We start from the raw sequence: 20411 nt of genomic DNA on the forward strand, positions 1-20411 counted from the left end.
GATCAAGCCCCAGATCGGGCTCCCTGCTCGGCAGGAAGCCTGATTCTCCCTCTCCCACTCCCCCTGCTTGTGTTCCCTCTCTCGCTGTGTCTCTCTCTGTCAAATAAATAAATAAAATCTTAAAAAAAAAAAGATTCATTGAAAGGACTCTAGCAAACACAGGTTTCTGATAACTTTAAGATTTAAAAAATGAACAAATAAGACTTTCCAGAATTAATGGGAAAAAAACTGGATTTAAGCAAGAATTAATAACATCGGACTTAATGAGCTGAGGAGGATGATTATAATTTTTATGACTTCTTGCTTGAAACATTGCTGGTTCTTTAATGTTTTATTTTTCCAGATTGAGGAAACTTTTTCTCTTAAGCCATTTATGACTTATAACAAGTTAGTAAAATATGCCTCTGTAATCAAAGATGAAACATTTACTTTTTCTCCCTACCTAATCCCTCCAAAATGTGAAAACTCTTGAGTATTCTTTTTATGACAAAATAGTTATTTACACAAGTTCAATGAGACTATATTCTCCTTGTAACAGGACACAAATGGAAACATTGGTTATATTACCAAGGCTTTGACTGGAATGTTCTATTTAAGAAAGACAGGCATAGATTCAGATGTAACCAGACAGCTCTGAAGAAATAGGTTGACTTTATGGAGCCAATAAAGCCCCTTGGAAAAACTGACCTGGTACCTTGTTCATAAGGTTCCAGCAAAGCAGTCTTTAAAAAGAAAGAAAGAAAAGCTGATATGGTCAATCACTACTCTTGCTGCACTTATATAAATAATCAGACCAAGTTTAATGCAAATGAATTAGTTTTATTGTAATTATCTTTGATAAAAATGGGGATAATTATAGAGATAAAAATTATGTTTGCACCTTTGTCCATATTAGATTCTAACCCTGTTAATTGTCTTTGAGTTTTTCTTATATACCTGTATACTGGACTGGGTCCTGAATTCTTCTAGTTTCCTCAAATATCTGGCTGCAACTCTCCAAACTAACATTTCCAATTTTCTTTTCTCCTTTTGACTTGCAATCACTAAGAACAAAGACTGCCTTTGAATTTCCTCGGATGGAACTAAATCAGGTCCTCTTCGCTACCCAGATGGCAGCCAAACTTCAGGGACCTGAGCCTTGGGGACATGTCCTACAGCTGAGGAAGTCACCACATGCCATCTGGCCCTGTGCACCTCAAAATCTTTGAGCTGGACACCTGAAAATCAAATTATCTAAGAAGAGAAGTAGCTGATGTTAAGATAAATTGCTTCCACTCAAGAAGCTGGATCAAGACTTCATACTTAAACTGAACATGAAATTCTTTCTTCCTCTCTTTCTTTCCTTTACTCTGGCATTGGCTTGGAAAGATAACACTATTATCTGGGTCTCCCAGGTCATTGCTAAGGGGGGTCACCCTTCAGACTGCTAGATTGGTCATCAAAAATTTTGATCTGTCCATGATGCTAGAGACCCCCTGGTCCATTTCCCTGTCTCTGGTTAATAATCCCAAACCTGGGGAAGGGACACCAGGCAAGGGTAATCAGAAGAAAACCACCTGTGTGGTCTACAGACCCCTAAATTTTACTGGTCTCCATGACTGTTGCCTTTCCAGTCCCGAACCACAGACTCAAACAGGAATTACCAGGAGGCATTCCTGATTCAAAATTAGCTTGGTAGACCAGTGTTCCCCTAGTTGGTATTAAATGCAAACGGAGGCTACAATCAGCAACGTCTTAACTCTTGAAAGTATTGCAGAATCCACTGCTAAAATAATAGCTGCCCAACAAAAATCCTTAGGCTCTCTGGCCAAAGTTATTCTTGATAATAAGACAGACTTTAATTCTCTCTTAGCTGAGCAAGGAAGTGTCTGCCGTGGCCAACGTCACCTGCTAAACCTGGATTAACACTTCTAGGGAAGTTGAAATTCAGTTACATAAGATCACTGACCAAGTCACTTGGCTTAAAAAGGTGACTCTTTTAGGGCGCGTGGGTGGTTCAGTCGTTAAGCGTCTGCCTTCGGCTCAGGTCATGATCCCAGTGTCCTGGGATTGAGCCCCACATCGGGCTCCCTGCTCGGCGGGAAGCCTGCTTCTCCCTCTCCACTCCCCCTGCTTGTGTCCCCTCTCTCGCTGTGTCTGTCTATGTCAAATAAATAAATAAAATCTTAAAAAAACAAAAGTGACTCTTTTAATGGGGTCTTTCTTTGACTTGCTTGATTTTTATTGGTTTGGGTCTTAGGGATCATGACTCCAAGGTGCACTCCAAACATTGGGAATTTTCCTGCTAATAATAATCATACTAGTCTCCCTGGTGCACTGTATCTTCTCAAAGGCTTTATTTTCTTTTTTTAAGGTTTTATTTATTTATTGGAGAGAGAGAAGCCATGAGCAGGGGGCGGGGCAGAGGGAGAGGGAGAAGCAGACTCCCTGCTGAGTCGGGAGCCCAATCCAACTTGGGGCTCGATCCCAGGACCCCAGAATTATGACTTGAGCCGAAGGCAGAAACTTAAGGGACGGAGCCACCCAGGTGCCTCCCTCTCAAAGGCTTTAAACGCACTGTTTGCTGCTGTTAACCACCAAGCAAATGATCTCCCTAAGACTGGAACATCAGAAAAGGAACAAAAAGAACCACCAACTTAAAAACTATAAGCCTGAAGTTATAACCTGTGAATGTCACAAAGATTAGGGGGGAAAAGTCACGACCTGTGAGTACCAGACAAAGAATCAACAGAAACTTCAAGAACTTCAGAGCAGTAGCTGGGAGGGGCGCTAAGGCCACGCTCAGTTTAGCTGAGAGCTATGATCAAAAGAGGGGAACTGTGAAACAAGAGCCAACGGGACCAAAATGGAGTCAATTATGCTAACCCCCACATCAGCAAACCAAGACTTAATACCTAACCTAATTGCAGTTTCAGCTTTTCCCAGGAACAGAACATTTAATGAGTCAATCTGGAATTACCTGGTCAGCAGTAATGAGGAAATGTGCCTGACAGACCCCTTCTGTCCCCTCAAGCAGGTGACCTTGCCTGAAACAATACACTCTTTGCTAATAAACTTCCTTTTCCCCACCCCTTTTCTGCCTTTAAAAACCTTTCCTTTCTACAGCTCTTCAGAGCTCTTTTCTATTTGCTAGTCGGGATGTTACCCAATTTATGAATCACTGAATAAAGCCAATTAGATCTCCAAATTTACTCAGCTGAATTTTGTTTTCAACACACTGGGTATCATTTGTATGGTTTTAAATGTTTACCATGTACCTGTGTTGCTTTTTCAAATCATTTTAACTTTAAAATTAATAAAAATAAATAAAGTCTCAGCTGAAAGTCTGATTATTTCAAGCAATTCAGCAGAATAAAATTCTAGGACAAGAAAAATCACTTGCAGAGTTTGTGGGAGTGTTCTGAGCTCTGCCAGGGTGCAAATTACATAATGGGTACTAGGAGCCCACAGGCCAAGAAAGTACACAGGTTAGTTTGATCATAGGGTCCTATTTGTTTGTTTGTTTTATTTAAAAGATTTTATTTGTTTAAGATAGAATGAGAGAGCACGAGCGTGGGGGAAGAGCAGAGGGAGAAGGAGAAGCAGGCTCTCCACTGAGCAGGGAGCCCAACGCAGGACTCAATCCCAGGTTCTCCAGATCATGACCTGAGTCAAAGGGAGACGCTTAACTGACTGAGCCGCCCAGGCGCTCCCATAGGGTCCTCTTTAAACAGCTGTCTGAAGGAAAGGACATGGGCACACAAAGGGCAGTTAACCTGCTGATTTCTGCTTTGTGTGCCTTTATCAGAAAGAGATCAGGAATTGGGGGTTTTGTTAATTTTAGGGAATGGCTTTGGGTCAATAAAGATCCAGCCCAATATCCCCCTTTTTCTTCATGTCCAAACATGAAAGAGTGGACATGGGTGGGTGTCTGAATTGTCACTCTGGGGCCCCAGCAAGAACCTCCTTGCCAGAAATGGAGGACTTCTCTCCCACTGGACAGAGGCAGGAAGAGGAGACATCCATTTTCAGCAAAGATGGTTTTCTATGCACTGTGGCCAATTCAGTTTTGATTGCACTGAGGATACCTTTCCATACCTTTCTGAATGAAAGACCAAAGTTCTAGCCCCAGTTCTGCTTCTAACCGGGCACAAACTCGGGGCAGGGACTTCTCCCTAGGCCTCAGTTTCCTCGCTAGTAAAGTCAGAGTCTTGGACTAAAGCCATATTTCCCCAGACATCAACCATTCACACATCTTATACATGATTTTGGCCAGATCTACCTATCTTATTAATGTAACATCTTTAAATGCATTCACTTTTTTTAGATTAAATAAATTTATTTAAAAAAAAAGGAAAGTTTAGGGGCGCCTGGGTGGCTCAGTAGTTTAAGTATTCGACTCCTGATTTTGGCTCAGGTCATGATCTCAGGGTCATGAGATCGAGCGTCGCATCGGGCTTCTGCACTGAGTGTGGACCTCCTTAAGATTCTCCCTCTCCCTTTCCCTCTGCCCCTCCCATCCCCAGCTCATGCTTTCTCTCTCTCTAAAAATAAAAAATAAAGGGGTGCCTGGGTGGCTCAGTCAGTTAAGCATCTGCTCAGGTCATGATCCCAGGGTCCTGGGATCCAGTCCTGCATTGGGCTCCTTGATCTGCAGGGAGACTGCTTCTCCCTCTGCCTGCCATTCCCCCTGCTTGTGCTTGCTCACTCTCTCTCTCTCTCTCTCTCTGACAAATGAATAAATAAAATCTTTAAAAAAAAATTAAATGTGGGGCACCTGGGTGGCTCAGTTGGTTAAGCGACTGCCTTCGGCTCAGGTCATGATCCTGGAGTCACAGGATCGAGTCCCGTATTAGGCTCCCTGCTCAGCAGGGAGTCTGCTTCTCCCTCTGACCCTCCCCCCTCTCATGTGCTCTCTCTCTCTCATTCTCTCTCTCAAATAAATAAATAAAATCTTTAAAAAAATTAAATGTGAACTTAATCAAGTCTCTAGATTTAACCACCAATTGATAGGAGACTCAAGGGACAGAGGAACATGTTAAATGACACCACGGGAATGCAGCCAGCTCCTTTCAAACGTGTAAAACTTCACAGGACAATTGCGTCGTTTCTTCAACCAATCAGTGGTAAGAGAAAAAAAATATGGGGGAACAAATATGTAAATTCAAAGGGATTTAAGGGACATATCAACCAAATACCATGCCTAAATTTTTATCTGGATCCTGATTCAAATAAACCAAATGTAAAAATAATATTAGAGGCAATTAGGAAAATTTGAACACTGCCTGGATATTTATCAACATTAAGGGATTATTCTTCACTTTTAATGGGTGATAATGATACTGTGGATATGTTTTTTTAAAGAGTCATTACATTTGGGGCACCTGGGTAGCTCAGTGGGTTGGGCATCTGCCTTTGGTTCAGGTCATGATCCTGGGGTCCTTGGGATCGAGCCCTACATTGGGCTCCCTGTTCACTGGGGAGCCTGCCTCTCCCTCTCCCTCTACCCCTCCCCTCTCCTCATGCTCTCTCTTCTCTGTCAAATAAATAAATAAAATCTTAAAAATAAATGAGTCATTACATTTTGGGAGGGGAACAAAAAAAAGAGTCATTATATCTTAGAGATACATATCAAAGTATTTACAGACTAAATAATACAATGTTTGGTATTTGCTATAAAATAATATGGTGGTGGAGGTTTAGGGATGTAGATGAAAGGAAACCATTAATTGACCATGAAACAATAATTGCTGAAGCTGAGTGGGATACATGGGGGTTCATTATCTAATTATTCTACTTTTATATATGTTTAAATTCTTCATAATTAAAAAGATATTAAAAATAAGCAATGAGGGGCACCTGGTGGGCTCAGTGGTGGAGGGTATGACTCTTGATCTTGGGGTTGTGAATTCAAACCCCACGTTGAGTGTAGAGATTACTTTAAAATAAAATCTTAAAAAAACAATAAAAATAAAAATAAGCAATGAAATACAAACAATGGTAAATCTAATAAACTTATAAAATAAAAACATATTTACAAAAACATATTTCATGCTGATGAGGTTTTCTCATATGGTGCTTCTATTCAACAAGTTGAATATTAGAGGCCATACATACAAGAAAGAATTATTATTTAAAGAAGAGTATAAGGGCAAACCTCAGTGTGACAGTAAAACTCCTTTACTGCAAAATACGTTTCTAAGAAGTATGGAGATCTTAATTCTTTTTACTTTAAAAGTGAGAAAAAACATCATTGTGTTGCTTTTTAATGGAAGTAAAAACGTATCATCCTGGGTCTGTAGCAATAATATCCATGAAATTACAGGTTTTATATGATAGTTATTTCTCTAAGATCCATTAAAATAAGGCCATGAACATTAAAATTCTGAAATTATAATAGACACCGAGAGCCACTCCCTGGGCCACCCACAGTTGGCACAGGGAAACCCTGGACTGGGAGAGCACACCTAAGCCTGTCAACCAGACCCCTCTGGGATCTCAGAGTTTACCAGAAGCTGGGCTCTGACACCAGGGATGTTCAGTCCATGGTGTCTTCCTCCCTGGATGGGGAGCTGGGCCACCCTACCTGTAAGCCAGAAGGAGCCCTGACGCCCCAGAATCTTGAGCATGGAAGAATGTTTCCAGTTGAAGCCTATGTTCTTCCCTGGGGTAGCATGGCAGGGCAGTTCTGCTGTGTCTCCCACCTTCGCCAACACCACCTCTCTTTCCAGAGGGACTGCGGGGAGCATCGCTAGGTGGAAAAAAGGGAGGTCAGGCCTCAAGGCCATCCCCCCATTTTTGCATCTCCCAGTCAGCCCCTCCTCCCACCAGAACCCCAAGGTCTGAGCACTCACCCAACTGCAGCACCAGGAGCAGGTGCCTAAAAGCAGCCCCTCGACTCATCGTGGCCTTGTTGAGGCAGGCAGGGACCTGGGCCTTCCCCGCACAAAGGGCAGGGCCTGAAGGAGATACCAATCATTAGTCAGCAGGCATTTATTGGGCCTGGGGCTCAAAGGGATACAGGGAGATCATAGGCAATCTCACCCATACAGCCGAGCCAGGGACCTAGACATGCTGACTGCTAAGCAGACACCCATCCAGACGTGCTACACAAGGCTGTGCCCAGGCCAGAGTGGGTTCTTGAAGTGGAATCAGAAAAGGATTCACAGAGAAGGTGGCAGATTGCTGGGGACTGAGACGGGCGGCCAGGCCAGGCCAGGCCGTGAAGGTCCTTGAGTGCCCTGCTGTGATGCCAGGCCATGGCCCTAGGCACCAGGGAGCCAGTAAAGGACTTTATGTCAAGAAGGACATGATTTAGGGGCACGTGGGTGGCTCAGTCGTTAAGCGTCTGCCTTTGGCTAGGTCATGATCCTAGGGTCCTGCAATCGAGCCCCACATCAGGCCCCCTGCTTGGGGGGAAAGCCTGCTTCTCCCTCTCCCACTCCCCCTGCTTTTCCCTCTCCCACTGTGTCTCTCTCTGTCAAATAAATAAAATCTTTAAAAAAAAAAAAGGACATGATTTGGTTTGCAGAGTGGCTCCCTTCAGCGGCTCTGTGAAAGACAAGCCGGAGGAGGCCAAGCCCAGGAAGCAAGGTTGCCACAATCCTGGTGAGAGAAGACAGGCCCAAACTCAGACAAGTCAAAACTATGGAAATGTGGAAAAAGAGACCGCCCTGAGGGGTACATCTGAGGGCAAATTGCCAGGACTTGGGGCCAGATACACTGTGGGGGTGAGGGAGAGAAGGAGCAGAGAGTAACTCCCTGCTCACTCTCAGACCAACCCTGTAAGGCCTCTGAGGGAAAGCAGAAAAATGCTGTTTGGTTTCTGTGAGCTCCGGAGATGGTGGCGGCTGGGGTGGCGGGGGGGAGGGGAGGGTGTGTAGAAAGGCTCTGAATGAACCTAGCACAATGGGCAGCCTGAGGTTAGAGCAGCGATTCTCTCTCTCTCTCTCTCTCTTTTTTTTTAAGATTGTATTTATTCATTTGAGAGAGAGCAAGAGCACAAGCAGGGAGGAGAGACAGTGGGAGAGGGAGAAGCAGGCTCCCTGATAAGCAGGGAGCCTGAGGCGGGGCTCCATCCTGGGCCCCAGGACCCCGAGTTCCCGACCCAAGCCAAAGACAGATGCCCAACCGACTGAGCCACCCAGGAGCCCAGAGCATCGATTCTCAAAGTGCGGTCCTGGATCGGCAGCAGCTGTTAACTTGTTTAGAAATGCAGATTCTCAGGCCTCACCCCAGACCTGCTGAATCAGAAACTGGGGGGGGAGGACAGGGTGGGGGCACCCCACCATGCCACAGCAGTGAGTCAGGCAGCCTGTCAGGGGGCAGGGCCGAGATCCCAACTGGGAGTCTGGAGAGACTCAGGGAGGGAGGGGGTGGGATGTGGGAAGGCATCTGAGGCCTGGTTGAGAATCTTGACAGGGAGGCTAGAGGGTCAGGGCTTTGTTCTGCAGGCAACTAGGAGGAACTGCTGAGTTTTGAGCAGAGACGGGACATGGTCTGTATAGAGCTTTAGGAAGGAGACCAGATGACATGGAGGGAGTGGGGACTGGAGGAAGGCCACCAGATAATGTCTGGAAGGCAGATGGGAACAGGGCTTGTACCTTTGAGCTCCAGGCTCAGACTGGAAGTAGGCCTCAGAGGGGTGGCTGCCTTGGGGGGCAGTGTCAGCATGAACTTGGTCCAGAGCTTGGCAAGAAGAGATCCTGTGTCCAGACTTGTTTCTCTGTCCCCCAGCCCAGTCTTTGATTTGGGCTCCCATTCTTCCCCCCCCCCCCCGCCCCGCAGCTTGATCTCCTCCAAGATGAAGATGATGCTCCAGCCAGCTCTGCCACCACTGTAGACCTGGCACCAGCTGGAGCATCGAAAAGAGATTTGGGATGTGTTTGGTTAACTTAAACCAAATTGAATTGAATGGAGGAGGGAAAATCACTGACTTCTTTCTGTACTCAACGTATTAATTCTGTTACTAAAGTGGGTCATTTAAGAATGTGTCCACACCTAACCCTGGCCTAGATGAAGCCAAGTCACCCCAATCCACGTTGCCTACTCTTGGGCCCCCCCCACCCCCTCTCCCCAACCCCCTCCCACCCCTGAGCTATTCTCCAACCTCCCTGTCCTGCTCTCTACAAGGAGGCTGACTTCTGCAGACCGTACCACCCAGCTCCCTTGCCACCACCACCCCACTACTAGTTGGGGTTGGCCAGTGGGAAGCACCCACAAGATGAGAGAGGGTGAGGGAAAGAGGCTGGGGTATTTTTCCTAACTCTCTTCCTCCTCGGGCATACTTTCTGGCAACAGCTATACTCCCTCCATGTGCTGGCTGGTTCCCTCTTCACACCTCTGAGAATAACCCCCTTTCTGCAGTCTCTTGAACCATCGGAGGCAGATTCTGTTCCCTTTTGGGCACCGACCCATGATAGGCATGTAGTCCTCAGATGTGCTGGGGACATGGGCTTCCTAATGAGGTTTGGGGGAAGATATATATCATATATATTACATATGATAGATAGATAGATAGATAGATAGATAGATGCCATCTCCAGTCACTCCATCTGCCTGAAAGAGGAATGTCCCAGGGCCTAATACAAGATAGGGGCTTGACAGAATTTTTTTTTAAGTTTATTTATTTTTTAAGTAATCTCTACACCCAACGTGGAGCTCAAACTCATGACCCTGAGATCAAGAGTTGCATGATCTTCCAACTGAGCCAGCCAGATGTCCCTGATAGAATTTTTTTTTTTAACCGGGGAAATAGGAAGTGAAGAGATCAAGAAGGTTTCCCGAAATGGAGGACAGAGGCTGGTCACAGGTGTAGTTGTTTACAAGTTAGCATGGGGCATGGAGGTGCTGAGAGGAAGGCTGAGGGGAGAGAGTGCGGTATGGCCGCTCTTACATCTGAGAGTGGTTCCCACTGTCCCCCCCCCCCCCCCATCCCAGACTCAATATGTCCTTGGTGAGCGGAAAGTAAAGGAGTCTCCATTTGGAATATCCCTTCCCTGGGGTCCAAATTCAGTGTAGATGCCTAGGGAAGGCTAGGGACATTCTTGACCCTTTCCCGAATGGTGGTCATTCCTTCTTCCTCACGCCATGATCCTGAGGTCTGTGCAGAGGGCTACTTCCCCACCTCCAGCTCCTTGTACTGCCCCAACTCACCCAGGGCTCAGCTCGGTGGAGGAGGCTATGGGTTTCCAGCTGCTGCTTGCTTTGGTGACTTGGGCTTCCGCTGCCACCCCAGAGAGCAGGCTTTTGATTCCCACATCCTCATCCTCCCCAGAGGCGCTCTGCCCCAGTACAGTAGCATCCTGTACACCATAGCCCCTTGAGAGAGGCTGGGAGGGCTTGCTGGTCCCCCAGGCCCTGGCCCCCATGTCTCTCTCTCTCTCCCTCTCTTTCTCCCTTTCTCTCTCCTTGTTTCTCGCTCACATCTGTGTATTTCTGTGTCTGTGCCTCCCCACACTGATGGCTCCCATACTCAACTCCCCACACCTGAACCTCTCTTCCTCTTGGCCTCAGACGCCAGGAACCAATTCTGGCTCTGTTGGTCTTGCCCAGGGTGCCCCTTGCCTCTCCTCCTTTTTCATCCCCACCTCCAGCTGCCGCTAAGCTCTAGCCCCTTCTTGCCAGTGAACAGGCATCCAGGCCTCTGGCAGGAATGCAGGCTTTCAACCAGCTTTGATGTGAAGGAAGCCTGCAGAGCACAGCCTGGAGCCGGAGGTGGGTGCAAGGGAGATGTCTGCAGGGTGGACCAAGGGAAAAGGAGAAATTCCAGGAAACACACAGAGGCCCCAAGGGAGGATGAGGGAGGATGGGAGGGAGAGACCCGGAGCAGCTCATTAAAGCCACAGCTAGCTACACTTCACACAATCCCTGATCCCATGCCAAGCCCAGGGTAGTGCAAACCGGGCAGAGTCAGAGGGAAAGAGATGAAGACATTCTGAAAGGCAACACCCATGCCCAGAGCAGTAGACCAAAAGAGAGATCAAAAGAGACCAAGAGAACCGTGAGACCAAAATGGCAACACAAACTCACGAACTCTCCGAGCTCTTGAGGTTCCTGTTGCCCTTGCTCTGGCCCCCCAGATGGGATGAGGAGCGAGACTGGGGAGAGGAAGAGGGCACAGCCCCACCACAGCAACAGTCTGTGGTCCCACAGACACTTTCATCTTCTCCCCAGAGCCCCCAGGCAGCCCCTCAAGCCCCACCGTGGGATGTGCCCCCCCACCGCGGGATGTGCTCCCCACCGCACACACCCTCTCTACTGCTCACTGGCTTCATGTAAACTTCCTAGAGACCATGACCCTCTAAGGGACCCTTGTGGTTCGGTGGCTGCAACCTCCACCATCCTCTCGTTGCCTCAGACGCCCACGTGGGGGGTGCCGTGCCCTCCTTCCTCTCTTCCCCTACCTCTCCCAAAAGGTGTAGAACAGAGCTCAACCTCAGAGCCCTACAAACCCAGGCCCCTATCTGTCCCTTCCCATCGCCCACCTTCATCAGTTATTTCATTCAACATTTATTGAGTGTCTAAAATGCGCAAGGCCCTCGGTCTACTGAGCTCCCTTGTGGCCACCTCACCATTATGGCCCAGATCAGGGCCTAAGATGCTACAGGGCTTCTGCCTAGAACCAGTTGGTGAGGGGGAGTTTTTATTTTGAGGTAGACCTCTTCTATACAAGTGCCCCCCAACTGAAAAAGGGAAATCATGTCGGGAGTTCTCTTTGAACCTGTCCTCTGGGGACTCCTTCCTCTGAGGCTAAGAGGGCGGCCATTTTGTATGAGCCCACAGAATCTAACACAGCACAAGAAATTATTTGTCGAAATATGAAACGGAGTGATCTCCCCCATCAGGTTCTACTGTCAGCCTTGCACCCCTAAAAATTTGCCCCATGAAAACGGAAATTTCAGGAAGAGCTATCCCACCCAGAACAAAATGTTTGAATTAGCGGTTAGTGGGGCCTTTCTATTTTGAGGAATCTGACGGTACCGAGAAGGTCCTTGTCCCAGAATATGTCTGGAAGGGAAGGCTTTAGGACACCTTGGGGACAATGCTGCAAGGCCATGGAGGTCATAGGAGAGGGGAAAAGACAAAAAGCGTGGAGGCAAGAGGCGGGATTGTACAGGGCATTCCGTCTTGAGGGGTAACACCTCCTGCATCCCCCCAACACCACACCAAGCCCAGGAGGGACCTGCAAATCCTTTTCGAAACCACCTAGCCTCCTTTTCTAGAGCAGCTGAGACATCTAAAACTTTCTTTGAACCTGTTTTTCTAATGACGTATTTACCTAAGAATATGTATCTATCACGTTGATAGCATTGCGTACCTAAGGGCTCAATTTCAACCCTTTCAGAGAATTTCGTTAATAATTTTAAAGCTCATTAAAATGGAAGAGCCCTTACACATATTGTTCAAAAATCCCCAAAATGCCCAAAAGTAGACCCAAATGTGGAAATAAATATAAACAGAAAAGAAAGGCAAAAGAAACCTACCTCTGTCATAAGGCTTATGAAATGCTGCAGACAAATATGGTTTCTGGTGTGAACTTCTGGCAATTGAGTCATTGGGGAAATTGACTTGGGAAGCATTGCTTCTAGACTAGATTTCACTTGTCCTTCTCATTTTCTTGCTTTTTCCTTTGTTTCCCCTTTTTTATTTTTTTTATAGGCATCCTTCCTCCTTAATATATATTTATTCTTTCTATCCGTTTCCCACCCTTTCTTCTTTTTTCCCCTTTCCCCTCTTCCTACCTCCTCCTCCACGGCCCCTTGACTAGTTGTCTCCCACTGCCTTTCTCAGCCCGGGGTGGCCTCCAGTTTCCGTGCCTTCTCTGATCTTGCAATCTAGCTCAATGCCCGTCTGAGGAGCACCTTCTGCTCCGGGCACTGAGCTGAGCACAGGGGGATGTGGAGAGAAATTTGCCATAGCCCCGGCCTCTTGAATCTCACAGTTCATTTAGTGCGAAACACAAGAGAAGGTGGCCAGAGTTGTGGGCAGAGAACTGGAAGTCCAGAACATTCCAACGCATCTGCCACCACATTCTCCTCCCCTTCCCAGACCCGTGGAAAAGAATGAAGCTGAGTCTATGCGTCTTACCTCCGGGCTTGTGTCTTTCCTCCCCTCTGCTTCTCACACAGGTGTGTCTACGTGAGGTCTCGGAGCTCTGCAACCAGGAGCCCACTGGGGAGAGTGCCTGTTACTTCTGCAGAGATGTATGTAAACGAAGAGACAGGAAGCCTGGTGGTGAGGCTCCTCCACACCCCAGGACTGGGCCAACCCCCAACGTCACCATCTGGGACTGGGGTCCCCACCCCCTACCTCTCAGGGAAAGATGTCAAAGTGAAAATGCCAAAGTCAAGGGAAAAATTTGAGCAGAACTAGGCTGGAGCACAGAGTGTCGCTGAACTTCTTGTTGTGTAACGAGAAAAAAGATGGCCTTGATGATAACACAATCTGGTTTGGGCTTCAAGGCAAGGAGAAGTGGGAGGGAGGTGGGGGGCACATGAGGTCATTTGGTAAGCCCCTTGCCAGGGTCCTGAGGGCATTTGTTCAGTGGGGAGGGACCAGAGGCACTATAGGTGGCCCAGTGTGGCAGAGGGGGCCTGGGCTGAGGCCTGCAGAGTGACCCCCAGAGTGACGATTGAGCAGACCCTTTTCCTCTGGCCCTTCAACTCTGGCCAGCGCTCAAGTATTTCTCTAGCCCGGGTCTCTCCCGAGCTCCAGATGTGTAGATCCTCCTGCCCATTGGACATCTCCACTTGGATTCTCACCACACATAGCAAACCCAATATGTCCCACACTACACTTATTACCTGCTTACCAGTACCCTCCAGACCTACTTCCCCTGCAAGTCCCCTGCTCAGCGAGGGCTTTGCCACCTCCCAGCTGCTCAGGCCAAATAAACTGGGAATACTCTCTGACTCCTTCACCCAACCCCTCCCATGTGTTTATTTGCCGTTTCCTGTGGATATTACCTTTGAACTCTCTCAGAAGTCTATCCAAGTCACTCTGCCCCACCACCACTGGTCCATCCATTCCAACCCCAAGTGCCATCCCCATCCTGTGCCTGGACCAAAGCCCCTGCCTCCTTTCTGTCTCCTGGCCTCCCCATTCTTTCATCCTCTAGGCCATCCTCCACCAATAGCCTGAGTGCTCATTTAAATGTGCCCATGTGACCATGCCCTCTCCCTACCATGAAAAGAGTGGCTAGTTGAGCTTGCAACTCCAACAATTAACGCAGGCGTTTCTACTTGAGACAACATTGTGATTCATTTGCAGCAGAAAGGCGTCATGCTACTTCTCATTTTATACACAGTGTACTCAACGTTTGAGATTTAATAACATTAATATTTACTGCTTCATCAAAGGCATTCTTAAGTGAAAGTGGCATTAATATTTTTATTCTTTTTTCACTGCAAGTGCCTGGCGGTGAAGAGCACAATGACTACAGCCCCGTTTGGCTCCACTGCCTTGATTTGTGCTAAGGCAGCAGTCTAACCCAGATTGCTTTTGCAACATCATCACAATGTCAACATGGTGACAAAAGCCAATAGTGTCTTATTATTTTTATGGAAGCAGCTTGACCTCAAAATCTCCCTGAAAAAGTCTCAGGGACCCCCTCCCTGCCATGGGCCACACTTTGAGAACCACTAATTGAGGAAATTTTTGTTCCTTCTTCAGATCTTCGCTATTTCTCTGCGCAGACTTTTCGTTGTCCCCAAAACGTTGTCTCTTTCTTCCTTAGTAACAGAACCATCCCTTTTTTAGCTGAGCTCATGGCTGCCCAGATTTAATGTATACTGAATCCCAGCCTCCCTTGCATCTGGATGTGGCTAAATGACTCAATTTCAGTTAATGGATGTACGTGCAAGTGTTCGGTGCAACCTCTAAGGGCTGTCCTTACAGGGAGGGTGTGTGTCCTCCTCAGGCTTCATCCCCTGCCTGCAGACTTGTTTACAGCCAGCCTGCTTTTCTCATTTACATTACCTCACAGGTCCTAATAGGCATTTAAGTTTCTAACCTCTGAACTAATCCAGTTCTGCCCGTTCATTCATATATTCAACAAGGTTGAATTTTGTTGGGTGTTTTTTAAAGATTTTATTATTATTTTTTAAAGATTTTATTTATTTGTTTGACAGAGAGAGAGAGCCTGAGCAGGGGGAGCAGCAGGGAGAGAGAAAAGCAGGCTCCCGCTGAGCAGAGAGCCTGACGTGGGGCTCGATCCCAGGACCCTGTGATCATGACCTGAGCCAAAGGCAGACGCTTAACTGACTGAGCCACCCAGGCGCCCCTAAGATTTTATTTTTAAGTAATCTCTACACCCAATGTGGGGCTCAGACCCACAGCCCCAAGATCAAGAGTTGCAGGCTTTACCGACTGAGCCAGCCAGGCACCCCTCTTCAAGTGTCTTCCAGGCCCACAGCGCTCTGTGTGTGTTGGGGATGTAATAAGTAAGCTAGATGTGGTCACCACTCCAGTCTGTTTCATAGACACTAGACAATTAATAATGTCATCACAATTGGACACATGCTACAAAAGAGAAGCCCAGATTGCTGGGGATCTTATTATAGGGAACCTTATTTCAACTGGGAGATCAAGAAAGGCTTCCCTGGGAAGTGTGTATCAGGGAACATTGGGTTCTGCTGCAAGTGAAAGAAAATTCAACATAATAGAGGCTTAACTGAGACTGAAGGTGATTTCTTACCTAAAAGAAGTCTGGAGGCAGGCAGGTGCTTCAGAGGTAAGATCGGTGAAGGGGCACCCCCGGCCTACCCCCGCACTTCGCAGCAGAACTTGTGTGTCTGGATCTTGTTGGTTCGCTATCCTCTCTGCATGTGACCCCTCCTCTCAAGCTACTCAGTTGAAACAAGCTTCCCTTAATAAGATCTCCCAGTACCCCATGCTTCCTCTCCCTTGCAAGCACGTGTTATATTTATGAAATTATTGTTTAGTGTCTTTCTGGCAGGCTCGAGTGGTGACCACAACTGTCTTACTTAGCACCCAGCAGAGTGCCTTGGGCCTGGTAGACCCTTACTACGTACTGAAACCTTTATTAAAAATATTGACAGGCGCCTGGGTGGGTGAATCGGTTTAAACGTCTAACTCTTGATTTTGGCTCAGGTCATAATCTCAGGGTCCTGGGGTTGAGCCCCACGTTGGGCTCCACGCTGAGTGTGGAGCCTGCTTAAGTTTCTCTCCCTCCATCCTCACTCCCAAACCCTGCTCGGGCATGCGGGTACACTCTCTCTCTTAAAAAGAAATAGAATTGTATTGATTGTATTGATGTTTATTGGTATTAAATTTGTTGTGGTAAATATGCATACCATAACATTTACTATTTTAACCATTTTGAAGCCTACAGTTCTGTGGTATTAAGTACATTCATGTTATTAGGCAGCCCTCACCACCATCCATCTCCAGAACTTCTTCATCTTCTCCAACTGAAGCTCTGTACCCTTTAAACACTTACTGCTCATCTTCCTCCCCCAGGCCCGCTGAGCAGGGAGCCCAACACGGGGCTCGATCCCAGGACCCTGAGATCATGACCTGAGCCGAAAGCAGACACTTAACTCACTGAGCCACCCTGGGGCCCCTATTTTATTTTATTTAAATTCCTGTTGAATACTTTTTGAATGAATGGATGAATGAGTGAATGGAAAGCCAAGGATCACAAAACCAAATGACTACAGGAGCCTGCTAGGTAACATGAGTGGGAAAGCAGGCTGGCTATAAATGTAGGGAGGGGCGGGGACGGAGGTGGGTCAACTGGAGGGTATGGGCGTCTTGTAAGGAGGGCAGCCACTGACCACACAGCTCGGGCTGAGTTGATAGGAGAGGTTGCACCAGGATGCAAACTCAAACTTGCCTGCCTGTTCTGCCAAACTTTCAAGGGAAGGTGGAAAACCAAACATTTATATGATATCCCCTAATTTTAATATTGGCAACTAATTTTCTGTTGTTGTTCTAGCCCTGAGTGAGTCAAACAAAGCATTCCGAAGGGCTGGATCTAGCTTAGGGCCACCAATTTACAACCGATGGACCAGATGGATTGTGTGATGCTGTCCAGCCCTTGTGTCTGTGACCTTGAGCACCCACGAAGTTGGATTCTGAGGAGTTAACAGGCCCCAAGAACCTGGCTCTCCCTCTGGGGTTTCCAAAGAAGGTAAAGATAACAGGAGGAGAGAGGAAGTTTCTGCTGAGCAGTTAGGATTGCTATGTGCTTTATATGGTTGTGTATTTTATGTAATCCTCATGACAATGATAGGGCATAATTGCTTTTCTCCAGATCACACAGATGAGGAAACTAAGGCTCGAAGAGTTTAAGAAAATTGCTAACAATCACAGAGCTGGTAAACTATATTGGTGGAACTGGGATTCCAACTTAGCTGCTGGGGCCCCAGCTCTGGATGCCCCCCTTACCCCCACCTGGCCTCTCCTCTGCATTAAGAAAGACCAAGATGGGGTTCCTCGCTGGCTCAGTTGGAAGAGCATGTGACTCTTGATCCCAGGGTCATGAGTTTGAGTCCTACATTGGGTGTAGAGATTGCTTAAAAACAAACAAACAAACAAAAACGAAGGCCAGGCTGACAGCTAAGAGAAGTCTTCTCCCACAGTGACGAAGGGGTAGGAGGGCGACAAGCACATCTGGGGCGTCCTGAGGCTTCGCGCCACCATGATCCCTCACATCGACTGAGTGATTTTTCCACTTTCCAAGCACTTTCACATACATTTGCACATGTCAGACATTTTGGTGGGTATTACTGTTCCTCTTTTGCAGAAGAAGAAACTGAAGTGAAGCAGTTTGCTCCATCACAGGCCTGTAAGCATGGAACATGGGGATTTCCAGAAGTCTCCTGCTTCCTGGTAGAGAGCTACTTTTGCTGTGTGTATTCTGTCTCCAGGCTGGAGGAGGGGAAGGAGCCGAAGGTGGGAGAAAGATGGGGAGAAGAGCGAAACCCACTTGGTGACCTGCTGATGGAGTGTCACGGACCAGGCTGTTGGAGAAGGGGTAGAGCAACCTGTGGAGTAGGGAGTTGGAAGCCCCAGGTGCAGTCTTGTGGTGGCCTCCTTACCAGAACCTTCTGTAGCTGCACCGCCACCCTCTGCAAAGGGGGTTGGGGGCAGGGCTTGGAGATGTGTGGGGGAAGGGTGACCGAGGCTGTTGTTTGGGAAACAGAGTCTTGGAGGCCTGACCCACCTCCACCCCAGCCGTATTGTCCCTAGCTCTATGACCATGTTTGTCAACTCAGAGGGAGGCTCCTAGGTTTCCCGCCTCCCATGGGAGGTTGGAGCAGACAAATTTCAGAGCTCGGCCTGGGCTCAGCCAGCTTGCACCTGCAGCCCTTGGAGAAACTGTCAGCCACAGCAGCTAGAAGCCATCCTCACCCCAACCCCATTCCCTTCAAAGGGCTAACTCCACCTGGGGGTGGGCCTGAGCAGGGACACCTAAGCTCTTTGCTCGTCTCCTTTGGAGGGGGATGGGCGGCAACAGCAGGGCCTCAGGCCTGAACCCTAACACCTCTGCCTGGTGGGGGTGGTGGGGCAGGGAAATTTCTGTGTCTGCCCTGGCCAGGGACATGAGAAGACCAAGTTAAAGTGGGGGGCACACTGGCAAATGTGACCACGGGTCTGAATGAGCACAGTATGGCCTCTTGCCTGACACACTTGACTTGGCAAGACCCTGGACTTCATTTGGCTTCCAGAACCTCTGGACAGTAGACAGTAGAGGAGGCTGTCAGGCCCATTGCAAGGCTAGGGGTGGAGGAACTCAGAGATGCTCCTTCTCCACATTTGGCCTATCTCTCTCTCTCAGGCAACTCTTCCCCCATGACAGCCAAGCTATCATAAGCAAGATGGACCCCAGTGATTCCTGCTACTTCCAATTCACCCTTTATGTTGTCCTCTCTCATGTTGTACCAGCATTGGTCTGTGTGACCAATAGACTGGGGCAGAAGTGATGGTATATCCCTTTCTAGATGAGGTTATAAAGACATGGTAGCTTTTTTCTTGGCCACTCTCTCCCCCTGAGGAAGCCAGTCGCTCTGCAGTGAGCAGCATTATGAAGGGGTCCACTCACGGAGGAAATACAGCCTCTGACCAGCAGCCACCTGAGGGAGCCTTTTTGGAAGCAGATCCTCCACCCTGACCAAGCCTTTAGATGACCATAGCCCTGGCCCACATCTTAGCAGCCTCACAAGAGACCCTGCACCAGAACCACACAGCTAAGCTGCTCTTAGCTTCCTGACGGTGTGAGAGTGACGGTGAGTTTATTGTTTTAAATTACTAACTTCTGGGGTGGCTTGTTATGTGGCAATAGGTAACTAATAGAGCATCTTTTTTTTTTTATTTTATTTATTTATTTGACAGAGAGCCAGAGAGCACAAGCAGGGGGAACAGCAGAGAAAGGAAAAGCAGGTTCCTGGCTGAGCAGGGAACTGGGATCATGACCTGAGCTTAACCGATTGAGCCACCCAGGCACCCCATTTCCTTTCTTTTTAACAAGGGTTTAAGATGATCCCCCACCGCAGCCCCCACTGAAGGTTCCTGAGCTCCCTGCCTCCTTCATGTCCCTTCCCCTCCAGGACCCCAACCTGGAACACTGGTTTGCCAATGAACTTGGAGATGCAAGATAAATTCACCTAGCTCCTTGGGGGCCTTAAGAGGACAGTAAAAGGGTCGGAGATTATCCTGCCAGATGGGGAATGGGGCTTTGGGGGGGAAGGGGCAGGAGCAGGAATGCGTCACCCCTAGGAGAGACCCCACAGAGGAAGGAGTAAGAATGAAAGAAGGAGCCCTGTGTGCAAAAGCCCCATGCCCCCTCTTCCTTCTACCTCTTGCTCTTCTCTTTCTTAGTGGGTAGAGAGGAACCAGGTGGCCTTTCATTCTGCCTCTGTCCCCTCCCTGTCCCCTTCATTCAGGAGCATGGGGAAGTCCCCACATAGATGACGGTGAATCCTTGATGACTACTCTCATAAGCCCAAAGGGCATAGGTTGTTACCCAGTAGAAAGGAAAATTGCCACCCACAGAACTTTCCAGGAAACCCCTGCCCCATTAAAACATGGGGGCAAAAAAAACCTAAATTAAATAAAAATAAAAATAAAAATAAAATAAAACATGGGGGCTTCCACTACAGCTATATGGAGAGCAGGGTCATAGGGCAGACCTGAGGAGTCTCCTCAGCAGCTGTCCCCAGCCCACAGTAAAGGGTGGGGATGATGCTTTCGAGGCTTCTCAAAGGAACTTCAGGACTTCACCTTACAGCGTGATGATCTCTGGTGAGTGCCAGCACCTCTGTCCGTGTCACTGTTTCTCTACCTGTGACAAGGCAAGGGTTACCACCATCCTAAGGCTCAGAAACTCAGATTGCTTTAAATGGTTCATTACTCAGGCTTCAGAGGGTGCCCCTCACCCTCTGAGGCTCTGCCCAGAACAAAGGTAC

The 20411-nt window shown here is 47.9% G+C and overlaps 1 protein-coding gene across 2 annotated transcripts in view; it reads right to left on the bottom strand.

The window, feature by feature from the left end:
* Nucleotides 1-15789, bottom strand: part of CD4 (CD4 molecule) — a 45127-nt gene extending 29338 nt beyond the window's left edge. The window contains exons 1-4 of one of the 2 annotated variants that reach the window (XM_027593656.2): nucleotides 15677-15789; nucleotides 13069-13174; nucleotides 6834-6938; nucleotides 6566-6730 (exon numbers count right to left, since the gene is read on the bottom strand). In XM_027593656.2, the coding sequence (XP_027449457.1) occupies nucleotides 6566-6730; nucleotides 6834-6882 (214 nt within the window). In that variant the 5' untranslated portion in view covers nucleotides 6883-6938; nucleotides 13069-13174; nucleotides 15677-15789. Of the gene's footprint in view, nucleotides 1-6565; nucleotides 6731-6833; nucleotides 6939-13068; nucleotides 13221-15676 lie in introns of those variants that run through there. The other variant, XM_027593655.2, reaches the window with a different exon arrangement.
* Between the last annotated feature and the right edge of the window lie 4622 nt (nucleotides 15790-20411).

Source organism: Zalophus californianus, chromosome 9 (genome assembly GCF_009762305.2).
Source record: "Zalophus californianus isolate mZalCal1 chromosome 9, mZalCal1.pri.v2, whole genome shotgun sequence".
Taxonomy (NCBI): Eukaryota; Metazoa; Chordata; class Mammalia; order Carnivora; family Otariidae; genus Zalophus; species Zalophus californianus.